The sequence below is a fragment of the Beta vulgaris genome, chromosome 3 (genome assembly GCF_026745355.1).
Source record: "Beta vulgaris subsp. vulgaris cultivar EL10 chromosome 3, EL10.2, whole genome shotgun sequence".
NCBI lineage: Eukaryota > Viridiplantae > Streptophyta > Magnoliopsida > Caryophyllales > Amaranthaceae > Beta > Beta vulgaris.
This window is the reverse complement of record NC_079204.1, coordinates 42,591,791-42,606,543: the sequence shown is the minus strand read 5'-3', so window position 1 is coordinate 42,606,543 and position 14,753 is coordinate 42,591,791. Positions and strand designations below refer to the sequence as shown.

Here is a 14,753-nt window from a genome sequence, read left to right as displayed (position 1 = left end):
AACTAAGTTATTTATCACCATTAATCCACCCTATTTTGTAATATGAAATTTGTAAATAAACGCGTAATAATTAGTTTTAGTAAAAATAAGAATAACAACTAAAGGTTTAAATGTTAAAATAAGATGAATATTTATTTTTCCATTACCTAATTTTATGGTTAAATTAAAAGGAAAGGATATTACAGCTCCCCCCTGACTTTCAAGGTTATTAAGCAGGAATCGAGGTAACATCTATTGCTAACACCCACGATCCCCTTCGAAATATCTTTGAGAAATGATGTATATAATTTTTTTAAGGATTTTTTGATGTTATTCTTATTATGGATTGCGGGACACTTAACTTGTTTATGAATCAGATTTCCTATGTTGTAAACTGATGAGTTTTTTATGCTCAAGTATGATTTAGGAAAGATATAAGGCTTATACCGACGAACGTTAAATAAACGAAACACGATAAATAAAAGTGATAGAGGTTCTGGCAGTATAAAGTTACGCTTATGTACTTTATGGTCGTGCACGTACTTTTGCACCTGTCGTACACCCGAAAAGGGAGTAGGGCACCTTGAGGGGTACGACATGTTATGTTGCTACTCTATTTTGGTGCGAGCAGTGTATGCAACAAGGGAGTTGGGCTCCTTGAGGATCATTGCATGGTGGGAGACGTCCGGCATGTCTATACTTGTTAGTTACCAAGCCAAAAGATGAAAAGATAATGGGAAATTATAAAGTTTCAAGACGCTACTTAAAATTGTTCACTTTGTTATTATTTCATTACTGATTTCTAATGTGTTTTACTATATTTTCTTCTCCCTATTTGCAAATAAAATAAATTGAAATGAATTTACGTTGTTAGGGTAGTATGTTATTATGCTTCGGCTCAAGATGTTGCTTTTGGTTTTAGGTAGTAAAGAAGGTGACGGGATGACGTAGAAGTGAGGATGGTCAACTACTTTACATTTATGAAAAACTATATTGGTTATGTAATCTAAACTTATGATCACTAGAACATGAACTTAGTTTAACTATAATTGTGTAATTATGTATGCTTAACTATTTATATTTATATAATTAAGATGCTTATGAATTTTAATGATTATAATATATTTAGCGTCATGAACAAAAGATTGTCTTTTATTTTCTCGAACCGAAAATACGGCTGTAGCACACCGACCATCTAAGTTCCGCTGCTAACGATGGATTAATTAACTTTAAAATTATGTTTAGAGGTCGGGGAGTTACAGTAATAGTGTAGTAGGTTAAAAAGAAACATACCAAAAAGGAAAGGGTGTAGATTAATTTGAAACAGAGGTAGTACTAAACAACGCTTGGACTAGTGGTAAAGGTTTGCCCGCATAATTTCAAGGTCATGGGATCAACCCCACTAGGAGCTCTTTGAGTGCGAGGTTTTCCTTTCCATCCCCCTCTTTCTCCAAGAAATATGACCTCCAAACCTGGCTAGTTAAAACTGAGCGAGTTATTGAAGTTCAATATCATTTTTCATGTTACCTACCTAAAAAAAGTACATGCATATATAACTGTTTCGTTTCTCAAAAAATAGTAACATTGAAAAAAAAAACACATCTTTAAATTGAAAGCAATTGATTCGTAAAACTACTTGTAATTGCGTCATCTCCTAATAAATGTTGACAGATAATTTTCTAATGGCTATAATTTTATTGTAGCTATTATAACTTGTCTAATCTAAACCATTTATTTTAATTTAAAATATACACCATTTATTTAATTAACTTTTATAATTATACTTAAACTAAAACTAACAGTTATATATTAATAAATTTACAATTAACCGTTTACTTGGTTTTCGTCAATTTTTTTGGATGTTTTAAAGGTAAACAAAGTCAATGGACAAAATGAATTATTAAAAATAGAGGGTTGAGATTAAGTAATTGTAATGACTATAAATTTTGTTTATCCGCTCAAAAAACCATTGAAAAAGAGATATTTTACTTTATACAATTTCAAGTATATATTAGTTGAAAAATTCAGCGTTACTCGAACATGAACCAGTATCTTTACAAAAAAGAACATCCGTAATTCTTGATGATTTCACCTTGAGGAATCATCAAGAAAGGGAAAATTCTTGCAAATACTTCTCTGTAATTGCTCCACAAAAGAATCCTCAATTGACAAAAGATCCAAATGGAACAATATGTTACCCGTAATATATCGTATTATATAAGTATGCACAGTAATGTGAAAAGAAGAACCTAAGGACTTCCATTACTCGGTTTCCAGAAAAGTACTTAGGCCCCAGAGGTAGATTATGCTATAGAAGAGATAGACTCAATCCAACAAGGCAAAAAGTTATATAGCATCAATAATAGAGGGAGATTAAAAAAAAATGTTATGTTGGATCTTCAATTCGGATTATTATTAACGTGTACGGGGAAGATCAATTGAGAAAAGTGTGAAGAATCTCTTGCAAATTTTTATGATAAAAAGAATAGTTAAAAATCTAGAACTAAGTTAGTCACAACCATGAATTACATATTATAATATTTAGTTTGTGCTTGCTTATGCTGTATGATGTGAAATCTGTATAGCACCATGTAAAAGTAATTCTAGATAGATCATATCATATGAAATTGACTAACTACAATAAACTAGAAAATGCAATTGTTTTGGTAGAGAGAGCCATAAAATTGATCACTGTTTCAAAATTTAATCAACTAAATTAGTTAATATATATAATCGATTAGACATTATGTTTTATCAGAATTTTAGTTTTAAATGTTAGTTATATGTTTTGTGAAAAATCATTTGAATACCCAATTACATAACTAATACAACTTTTATTCATTAATTATTTTTATACATCACAAAAAGATAGATTTAGCTTTTGTAATTTTTGGTGTCAACCAACACTCCTTACCTCAATAGAGATTGTATATTGTTTATCTCATGTATACTCACTACTATTGTATTATTAGGGTGGCATAATTTTTAAAGCTTTCCTTCTTTATTGTGTGCCCCTTTCAGAGGCATGTGATCCACACACTAGGCAAAAGGACAAAAGTATCTCCACCATGTTTGAGTTATTAAATTGTGAAATTAACGTTCTGTTCTTTGTTAGATTGGATTAGATCTGGTAACATAGTCCTATAATTCTAAGGTTTAGATATGCTAGAATTAGATCCATCTTTTGAACGTATTGCCTTTAGCGGAAAAATAATATTATGGCAGTTGCAATCTTTTTCACAAATTCTTAGTACTTAAAATATAAATCTAGAGTGATTTTTCCATTTTTAAAAGGTGATTTTACTTCATTTTCAAACGTAAATTAACTTTTAAAATTATCTTTTTGTGAATAAGAGGGGCAAAGCCGAGTAAAATATTTTAACAACTATTGCTGATCACGGATCTAGGAATCTTGAAACTTTTATATTAGGAAAATCATCACGAGCCTTTAGAGTATCTTGATAATAATGATGTACTTTCTCTATTTAAAATACTTCCGACAAAATAAATTTTGCTTTCTTCATATAACAACTTTGACGCTAGTTTCTTTTCACTAATATATTATAATTCATATAATTAAGTAGAAGTTGTTGAGTATGTTTCGATTTATATATTTAAAATATTAACTTATTACAATATCAATTTAACTAATATATATTATGAAGGAATTGAGTTTAATAATCGAAGTTATGTTTTTACAAGCATAGAAATCAAAGTGTTTAAATATTTGGGATCTTGACTATAAGTTCATAACTATTCAATTTTAAGCAAAATGAACTTTCTAATGAGTGCATGTGATCACTTGTTAAGTTACTTTATATTATATATCAAATGCACTCATAATACAATAAAAAGAAAACGACATTTGACATAATTAGCTTATGTGACGCCCTTCCTAAAGGTAACGACTAGTGAATAATGATGCATTTTTTTTTTTGACAACGAGAAAACATACATTAATTTAAGAAAAGAAGTACAATCTAATGCTAATACAACCACACATAATACAACCTAACAAAACTAAAGAAGCTTCATTTGTTCTTACAAACTCTTTGAAAAAAAAAACTATTACAAGTCCAGTCCAACGTAAACTTGCCACGAGCAAATGTATAGTTGAATGTCTTGACGAAGACCGGGTATTAGAGGGAACATGATGAAAAATAAATCCGAGAGGATCTATAGAAATGGATTGCCGCAACTCATCTAGTAGACGTCGATTTCTTGTAGATAGACAAGAAATCCAAAGTCCCTTGGATGAAAATAGCTCCCTGGGATTCCACTGATTGAAGTAACAATAAAGTCACGTCATTTGGTGACTTCAAAGCCTTCTGAGAGGGTTTTTAGAGTTTAGTCTCACGAGACTGAAACTCAAAATACGCGGGGGTCGAAACTTGCCCCAAAATAAATTGGAGGGCCTCCCACAAGATACATTTTTGAACTGTAATGACTCTGAAAGTCATCATATGAACTGAGGGAAAATTCCAACTAAAATAATCACCCGAACTACGGATCCCAAGATGGCAATCTCTAAACCAAAAGATCGAACCACAACACTATTAAAACGAAAATATCCTCTTGTCGAACCCAACATGCTAAAGACGCATAATTAGAATTGGATAATCCTAAACTACCACTAATGCAACCAAAAAGACAAACAACCGACAGTTGCATAAACCACTCCTTGAACTACACTGTCCTACCTTCAAAGACATCATGTAGCCTTCATGTACCTTGTGACTGCTTCCTTGACAACCTAACCAAACTGACAGCGAACACAAATAGGGGATGGGGATGGGGAAGGGGATACTAAGACGACAATCAATCCTATAACAGGGGGATGGGGAAATCATGACTAACCACCTTAACACTAGAAAAGGGGAACAGGGAGAGGGAAACTAAGACTAACCACCTTAACACTAAACCAGGGGGACCGGGGAGGGGGAGACTTGACTCTTTAGGATGCCTAAACCTAGAAACAAGCGGCAACTAAACTAGGGGGAACAGGGAGGGGAAGACATGTGAACAATTCAGTATAGAATTGATTCAATCAAGAAAGAGAAGGAGAGAATTTAGGAGAGAAAAGAATGTATCTCTCTCAATGCAATGATTTGCCTTTCATACAACTTTGAGGGTCTATATATACAAGTTTACTAACTAACTAAACAAGATGAGAAACTAACTAACTTGTAATAGAAAGGCTAACAGCCATAACAAACATAAATTAAGTATAACCGCTTATCACCCCCCCCTTCAAGTTGGACATCGAGAAGAAACAAGTCCAATCTTGGAACAAAGAAAGTGATGCTGGTCTGATCCCAATGACTTTGTCATTATATCAGCAAGCTGTAATCTAGTCTTGATATGAAAGAGTTGTATAAACCCAGAGTGTACATTTTCACGAACATGACTAACATCTAACTTCAAATGCTTAGTTCTTTTATTAATATTGAAAAAATGATTTTCAGCAATGTGTTTGGCAGCTTTATTATCATAATACATAGGAATTGGTTGAACGACAGAAACCTTCAAGTCTTCTAAAATGTCTTGCAACCATGCCACCTCACTGGTTGTTTGGCTAAGACTTCTATACTGAGCCTCAGCTGAACTTTTAGAAACAACCTTCTATTTCTTTGTTTCCCCAGAAATAAGAGATTTTCCAAGAAAAATGCACCAGTCAAAGATCTCCCTTAATATGCAGAAGTTCTCCAATCTGCATCATTTAACCTAGCAAGTTGCAGATCAGAAGTAGATGAATAGAAGAGACCATAGTTGAGAGTCCCTTTAAGATATTCAAAAACATTAAGAGCTGCCTTAAAATGAGGAACCCTAGGAGTGTGTAAAAATTGACTGAGCTGCTATACTAAATATGAAATCTCAGGTCTAGTCATATTTAAGTATAGCAATTTGCTAACTATCAATCTATATAACTCTGCATCAGAAAGTAGTTCTCCATCATTAAGACTCAATTTCAAACCTTTTGGCAAAGGAAATGAAGAAGTATGAAAGTTTGTCATATGAGTATCTTGTAACAAATCCAAGATGTATTTTCTTTGGTTTAATAGAATACCAGTAGAATCTTTAGTGACTTCTATACCCAAGAAGTATTTAAGCTCACCAAGGTCTTTAATACTAAAGGCAGTGTGCAAGCTATCTTTGAGATGTGCAATAACAGTAGCACTGTCACCAGCAATCAATAAATCATCCACATAAGCCACTATTGCAGTGAAAGAGTGCTCATCATGTCTGGTAAACATTGAAGAATCACCTGTTGAATGTACAAAACCAGATGCAAGAAGATTCTTGCTGAGTTCCAGATTCCACTGTCTTGAAGCTTGTCTCAATCCATAAAGAGACCTTTTTAATTTGCAAACAAGACCTGATAAAGCTTTAGAATAGCCTGGAGGGGGAGACATGTACACTTCTTCATCAATAAACCCATGCAGGAATGCAGTATTAATATCTAATTGATGGAGATGCTATTGCTTTGCTGCAACTAGAGCTATAAGTTTCCTGACAGTACTGAATTTTGCAACAGGATTAAAAATGGATTTGAAATCCTTGCCTTTGATTTGTTTATCTCCCCTTGCAACCAGTCTAGCCTTGCACCTTTCAATGCTTCCATCAGGTTTAAATTTAACTTTATAGACCCATTTGCAGCCTATAACATGTTTATTTGTTGGTAAAGGAACAAGATCCCATGTTTCATTAACTTCCAAGGCAGAAATTCACTTCCCATAGCTGCAATCATTAAGTTTGGTAGGAAGAGATTTCAGTCTAGTAGACTGTCTGGTTAGAGGAATTATAGGTGAAGAATCTGAATTGATATCAGTACTGTTGTTAGATGAAGAAGGTGAAATAGAGGGAAGAGGATTAGAAGTAAAAGGAGGTATATTGTGATGAGAAGTAAGAAAAGAAGTAAGAGAAGGTATGGGTGATGTAACTAAGGCAGTAGCATTAGATTTAGATGGTGAAGAAGTGGTTATAGAAGTATCATTTGCCTAGAAAAAGAAATGACAGGTAAAGGAGGAGGATACAAAGTGGGAGTAAGAGAAACAGAATGAAAAGGAAAAACATTTTCATCAAATATGATATCTCTACTTAAGAACACTTTGTTAGTTTGTAAATCATAGAGCTTATAACCTTTTTGAGCATAGGGATAGCCTAAAAGAATGCATTTGCTTGACTTAGGTGCAAAGTTATCAGAAGTTTTTATGAATGGATAACATAAACTACCAATGACCTTAAGATGATTGTAGCTAGGCTTTTTGTGCATAAGAATTTCATAAGGAGAAAGCCATTTCAAAATTGAACTAGGCATGAGATTAATGAGATATGTGGCACTCAGCAAACAAGCCCCCCAAAGTTTCTTTGGCAAGTTTGCATGAAATTGGATTGCCCTAGCAGTTTCCAAAAGATGTTTGTGTTTTCTTTAGACCCTCCCGTTTTGTTGTGGGTTATCAGGAATAGATTTTTGATGAACAATGCCATTTTGAGCAAAAAGAGAAGAACAAGTCTGTTGAACAATTTTTATTCCATTATTTGTTCTTATTGTTTTAGTAGAAACATTGAAATGGTTTTGCACATAAGCAAGGAATGCAGACACAATAAAAGGCACTTGTGTTTTAGTTTTCAATAAGTGGATCCAAGTAGTTCTACTACAATCATCTAAAATGGTTAAAAAATAAGTATCACCTGTATAACAAGGTGTCCTATATGAACCTCAAAGATCAATGTGAACTAGATCAAAGATATGATTAGCATGTGAAGAAGATAAAGAAAATGGAATTCAATGATGCTTTGCCATTATACAAGCTTCACAATTCATATTATCTGATGATGAAATATCAAGGAGATCAGTTACATGTTTCATCTTAGAAACAGACATATGGCCTAAGCTTGCATGCTAGATACACAATGTTGGCTTTACATGTGTTACATTGACAGAAGATTTATTAGTAGAGAGTTGAGAATATGTAAAATAGAAGATGATGGCAAAGAACTAGAGTGAGAAACATTGAACTTGTAGATTCCTGAGTGTCTGATCCCAATTACTTTGACCTCTTTAGTTAAAAGGTCCTGAAACAAGCAACAATTAGATTGAAAAATGGCTATAAGATGATTTTGATCAAGAAGTTTGCCTACTGACAGTAAATTGTGTTTGAAATAAGGAACAAACAATACATGTTGTAAGGTAATTTGAGAAGAAAGAATAACAGGTCCAGCTTGATGAACTAAAGTAATAGTTCCATCAGGTAGTCCAATTTTAATTGGACGAGTAAGGGAAGAGAGAGAGAGGCAAAAAAATTTATATTACATGCCATATGATCTGCTGCAACACTATCTACAATATAACAGAAACAACAGATGTTATACCTGCAAAGGTCACTGATGAATTAGGAGAAAAAGAACCAGAACCTCCAGCAATTGTATTGTGAGCCAATTTCATCACTTTTCGACATAATGCCAAAAGTTTAGGATCAATATATGTATGATATGTACTTGGCTGCTGAGAGACATCAAAATCCAAGGGAGTGTGACCAAGAATGCTTGGGTCATGAACAGAGAAATTTGTAGTCGTTTTGTTCTTTCCTTTAAGAACTTAATACTAGCCAGGGTAACCAACTAGCTTGAAGCATTGGTCTATTGTGTGACCTTTCATCTTGCAATGGTCGCAGAATTTATCAAATTTATCAACCTTAAATTTCTTGTATTCTCGCTTTGGAAGAGGTAGATGGTTTTGAAGCCATATATGCACTAGTTTCTGTTGAAGTGAAATAAGTTGAAGAAGAATTGAGTTGTGATTGCTTTTCTACTTGTTGTAAGGTATAATAAACCTTGTTAACAGGAGGAAGAGGATCTGTACTAAGAATATTTGTGGTTACTTGGTCATAAGTAGGATTCAAACTAGTAAGTAATTGAATCAACTTCATACGTTTATCAGCTCCAAAAATCTTTTCAGAATACCACAAGTACAAGAATTAAGAGCACCACAAGAGTAATCTGGTAAACCTTCCAAAGCATTCAGTTCATCCCAAATACGCTTCATCTTACTGTAATATTCAGCTATTGAAGCATTTTCTTGTTGTAAAAGAATAAGAGTTTTATGGAGCTCAAAAATATGAGGCACATTAGAGCGTCCATACCACTCAAGAATTTCAGACCATAACTAATGAGAAGACTCAACAAACAAGAAATTTTTAGCAATAGATTTTTGCATTGAGTTAATTTACCAAGAAAATACCATATAATCATTGGGAATCCACTTGTGATGATTGCTGGATGTAGGAGGTGGTTTAACAAGAGTTCCATCTAGAAATCCTAGCTTATTACGCGCAATCAACGCTATCTTGACACTGCTGCTCCAATTAATGAAATTTTGACCAGTAAAAGTATGTGTTGTTAAGCGCATTGATGGAGAATCACTTCCAGTCAAGAAGTATCACTAGTGGAAAAATAAGGAAGGGTTGCGCTAAAAAAGGCCCTCAGGGCTGCGCTTTTTGACAGCAGCCCTTTCAATAGCAGCCCTTCACTTTTTAAGTAGGGCTGCGCTTTACAAGTGCAGCCCTTCACAACGAAGGGTTGCGCTTTTACCTAAAATACGCATCCCTTTAAGCTTAAAAGGGTTGCGCTTTTTAGATAAAAGCGCAGCCCTTTTAAGCATGAAGGGCTGCGCTAATTGTTAAAAGCGCAGCCCTTTTGACCCAAAAAAAAATAAATACAATTTTTTTTTTTGCATTTTATAATGTCAAATTGACACAAAATCAATTCCAAACTGATAAAATTATAACAAAATAAAAAAAATAAATATTCTGCCAGATATATATTATCGCAAAAACAGATGAATATATTATAAACAGTAAAATATTATAATTAAACAAATAAATTACAAAAAGAAAAATTAAGAAATGATATGAACGAACCAGATCTAAGAAAAATTAAAAATTAAAAATTAAAAATTAAATTACAACAACAATAAATCAGATCTACCTTCACCCCAAACAAAAACGAAAAAAAAAACAGATCTAAGAAATAGAAGAAATAAAAAAACAGATCTCAAAGACGAAAAATGAATCCTTCGCAGACCCAAACGGCCACACCCACAGCCACAAATCTAAGAAAAGAGCCACGAAAACTCAATAATAGTAAACCATCAAAGCAGCAACGAACCCACCGAAGAGAACAGCGCCAGCAACGACGGACCTTCCAGCGGAGTTTCCGGCAGGGTTGTCAGAAACTGGGCTGTCAGCGCCGGGACCTACAGCGGGAGTTAAAGCGCGGAGAACTGAAGCTGAGACGAAAGCGGCGGGTCCGGTGGCAGTGGTTGGTGCGGGAGATGGGGTAGCAGTTGGTGGTGCTACTGAAGTAGCTAGCGACTGGGGAAGGAGTTGGGGTAGCAGTAGGAGATGCAACAGGTGTAGGCGCAAGTGAACGTAGCGTTTGTGAGAGAGAGAAAATGAGTGAAGGGAGAGAGAGCAACGTTTGTGAGAGAGGAGAGAGAGAATGAGGGAGGGCAGTGTGAGAATGAGGGAGGGAGAGAGAGGAGAGAAAATGGCTCGCTTATTAACTTTACAAGCCCAATGCCACTTCTTTTCAAATAAAATAAAAAAAGAGTCCATAAAGGGCTGCGTTTGTCTAAAAAACGCAGCCCTTCTTAGAAGGGCTGCGTTTTTTAGACAAGCGCAACCCTTCTTACTGTAAGAAGGGCTGCGCTTTTTTTAAAAGCGCAGCCCTACTAAGTGAAGGGCTGCGCTTTTCTTCCAAAAGCGCAGCCCTTCTATTATGTAGGGCTGCGCTTTTGAAGAAAAGCGAAGCCCGTCACTAGTAGGGCTGCGCTTATAGAAAAAGCGCAGCCCTTCCTTTTTTTTCCCCTAGTGTATGGATCATCAAAATTGACAGCTAGATGAGATTGCTGGTCATTTGAACTTTTAGCTTCAGGATTATCAGTCGCCATATGAAGTGATTGAAATTGAATCGATTCAATTAATCAATTGAATCAAAATTAGAAAAATCGATTGAAGATTATCAATCAATCTAGCAAAGAAGATTTAACTGAATTTGTTATCAAATTAGTTTGATAAAAAATGAAGAAGAAATCAGCTACAATAAGCTAAAATTTAAAGAAAGAAGAACTTGCGGAATTTCGTTATGAACTAACATTCGTAGCTCTGATACCATGAACAATTCAGTATAAAATTGATTCAATCAAGATAGAGAAGGTGAGAATTTAGGAGAGAGAAGGAGACAAGAATGTATCTCTCTCAATGTAATGATCTGCCTTTCATATAGCGTTGAGGGTCTGTATATATACAAGTTTACTAACTAACTAATCAAGATGAGAAGCTAACTAACTTGCAACAGAAAGGCTAACAGCCATAACAAACATAAACTAAGTATAACAACTTATCAACTTGACACCAGGCCACAGAAGCGGGGAGGGGGTGAAGAACGATGTACAAACCAGGAAGAAGGACGACAAACCAGGAAGAAGGACGACAAACCAGCGGCACGGCCTACAAGAATGACGTGACTTTCGACGACGCTAGACGCACTTTGACGCAGGCGGAGACACCCAAACACGACCACCAACGTCAACTAAACTACTTCGAACACCCGCTAAAAGTAAAGGGGAATTGGGGGGGGGGGGCTCAATAGCCATCATACCAAAGCAGAGATGCTAGGTTTAAAAGTGTTATTCAAATACTCATGCATTTTTTAGTGATTGGAGTTTTGTCATGTTTGAGCTTTGGTGTATGTTAAGATGTATTGAGCTTCATTTTCGTATCTCCTTTTTGGTATTAAGATTCCATTTTTCTTGGCAAAAACAGTAACTAGTCCACTGAAAAAACGGATGTAGTCATTATGAAATATATTAAATTTCTATAAGTTTTCACCATTATTCTTTTATTTAATCAATTTTTATTGGATTTTTTAATAAGGAGATTATGTAGACATCGATAACAGATTATATTTGTACTTTAACAAATTTCCATAGACACTCTTTAAACAAGCAAGAAAGAAATTTTCAAATTTAATAGATCAACCTTGAAAACAGCATGATACGACGATACAAGAAAATACTGGGAGTGACATGATGACTGATGAGCTATTTACTTCGTAAGCTTGGCCTAAATATAGATAAATGCTTATGTGCAAAATTAAAATATTAATCAATCATAAGAGCTGTCATTTATGGAATAAGGCATAATGCTTTTCACAAATGGCTTGCTATTTGTATGTACAACAGGACTTGCGAAACTAACAAACTCCAATTATCTAGCGTCAAAGGTAAATAAATTTCACATACCATACAAAAGACCGATTCAAATTATTACACACTACTGGAACTTATCTTCTATTGACTAATTATCAAAAGAAAATCCTGAACTAATGCAATGGGCACAAAATTTGCTTAATGATTCATATTGCTAGGGATATGTCCGTACATGCAAATTCATATATATTCTTGAAGATATCATGTTCCTCTTACATAAAAAATCATGCAGAGAACATGAGTTTATATGCGAGAACGGATACTGTGTTCTCGAGAGCATAATAGGCTAGTTTTATGGTATGTATACATTTAGTTCAGACAACAAAGGGAAGTGAAATCGCGCAATCCAGCTTCGCTAGTTGCACGGTACAAATAACAATCCGATTATTTGGCACCTTGGAAATTATCGTCTATGTTCCACAAAGCACCCAAACAAAGATGATCTTCAGTTGAAACGTTACCACTTAACATGAAAGATAAGATTTCTTGCTCTTCAGTTGTATTATTGGTCGGATAATACATGTTAGTCGCCATCTCAGATTGTCTAGGTTGAGGTAGACTAGCTGTTGGTACCTTAGTTTCGTGTTCATCGAGGAGAAGCGACATGATCTTTTTCATGTCCATCGACGTAAAATGATGTTGTTGTTGTTGTAGTACTTGTTGTTGGTGTTGCTGGTTTTTGTATTGTTGTTGAAATTGTTGTTTTCTTAGTAAACGAGTTTTTGATTTTTCGACGTTATTTGATGGAGTCTTTTCTTTTTTCTTAAAATGTGTCCTCCAATAATTCTTGATCTCATTGTCTGTTCTTCCTGGCAAGCTTCGAGCAATAGTGGACCACCTAGTACAATTTATAATTAATTGAAAGTTCATGAGTCATAATTTTATATTGTTAGTGGAAAGAATGGGAAGAAAAATTTAGCTAAATAAAGGTAGAAATTACCTGTTCCCCCACTTAGCATGGAGTTCTAGGATGATACTTTCCTCGTGTGGAGTGATTTGTCCCCTCTTAAGGTCCGGTCTTAAGTAATTCACCCACCTTAATCTACAACTTTTACCATTTCTTCTCAATCCTATTACAACCAATTGATAGCACAATATTATTTAAAACTTTATTCACTGTTTATGGAACTCGACAGTGTCAATTAGTTAATAAAAAAATAATGGCTTAATCATGAAGACTCGTTAATTAATTAAGTAAATCATCAATCAAGCAAGGAGATCAAAAGTTGCGTATGTCATGCTAATAAACATGGATATAATATAATATATTAGAAGCATATGGAAGTATTAGTGACAGTAATAGTGTAATACACTTACTATGATAGATATTTTGTTACTTCTCAAATGAAAGAACTATATATGATCAAAAACATCTCTACTGTTTGTTGCAAAAAGGCGGCAAAATTTTGCATGTTTTTGCGCACTTGACATATTTAGCAACATTATTGTTGAACTTCTAACACTAGAAGTCGGAGACTCTAATTTACAGTGCTGGATACTAAATATATTCATTCATAGATATACATAAAGTTAGGTGTAACCACGCAGGCCTATGTTTGCCAACTTAATTTCTCATTTTATTATGCGATTTTTTGCTGATTTGAAACTATTCAAATGAGTAAACAAGTAAAATAAAATTTTATTTTGAAAATAAGAGGATAATTCTCTAAGACATAGTAGGTAAAATCTCAAAAATTGCTACTTAAGAGAGTGGTTGGTTGTACTAGAAAACATCCTGACCACTAATATAAATAGCAACAAAGCAACAATTAAGAACTAACCAGTAAGCCTAGCAACAGAATTCCATCTGCCTTCACCTTGAAGATTGACATACTCAATGAGCAACTTGTCTTCCTCAGCAGTCCAAGGCCCTTTTCTCCACCCATCATCTCCCATCATTCCCCAACTCATCCCCATATATGCTTCCATCACGCCCCTACTACAAGACTTAATTATAAGAAAGAAACTTTCTTGATCTAGCTCTTATAACTTACGTAAGATTTTGCTTCCTAAATTCTCTTACACCTTTAGGCTATTGCTTCTTGCATATATATACCCGTGTGACACACCTTATTGCTTCTTCGCATCTATCCTTTTCAAGTTTCTTTAAAATAAGTACGTTTTTTAAGTCACTCCTCATCATATATGTTGTTTTACAAATATGCCATTTGGTGATCAATGGATGAGATAATACCTTTTACTTTCCTTTTGTCCCCATTTTAGTTCTATGTTTAAGGACTATTCATTTAGTACAAGAGCATAATTATATTCACCATCACATTTAAATTTCGAAAAAGAATAACCTATTACATTAGTGATTGATTCCTTTTACTAAAGATTTTGTATCTTTTGTCTAATATAGTCCTTGCTTAATATATATAAAAAAGATGGCTATATACGATTTGTTATTGTTAAGTACTTTAGTTTATTTCTCCTTTATATATATGGATAAGAGATATATAGTACTTGTATGGGTAGTACCAAGTATGCTAGCGGACGCATT

General features: G+C 34.2%; 1 protein-coding gene across 1 annotated transcript; it reads right to left on the bottom strand.

Moving 5' to 3' along the window:
- Positions 1 to 12,383: 12,383 nt before the first annotated feature.
- LOC104906835 (transcription factor MYB48) lies at positions 12,384 to 14,281 on the bottom strand. Its single transcript, XM_010695662.4, has 3 exons — positions 14,032 to 14,281; positions 13,191 to 13,320; positions 12,384 to 13,088 (listed from the first exon to the last, which is right to left on the bottom strand). Exons 1-3 carry the CDS (start codon positions 14,177 to 14,179, stop codon positions 12,635 to 12,637), a joined length of 732 nt encoding a protein of 243 aa, XP_010693964.2. The 5' UTR covers positions 14,180 to 14,281; the 3' UTR covers positions 12,384 to 12,634.
- Between the last annotated feature and the right edge of the window lie 472 nt (positions 14,282 to 14,753).

Excerpts from the sequence above, each read along its gene's own strand:
- LOC104906835 (XM_010695662.4), bottom strand. The coding sequence starts at position 14,179 with ATGGAAGCATATATGGGGATGAGTTGGGGAATGATGGGAGATGATGGG. Across the intron at positions 13,321-14,031 it reads TTCTGTTGCTAGGCTTACTG|GATTGAGAAGAAATGGTAAA; the intron begins GTTAGTTCTTAA and ends TGGTTGTAATAG. Across the intron at positions 13,089-13,190 it reads CATGCTAAGTGGGGGAACAG|GTGGTCCACTATTGCTCGAA; the intron begins GTAATTTCTACC and ends AAATTGTACTAG.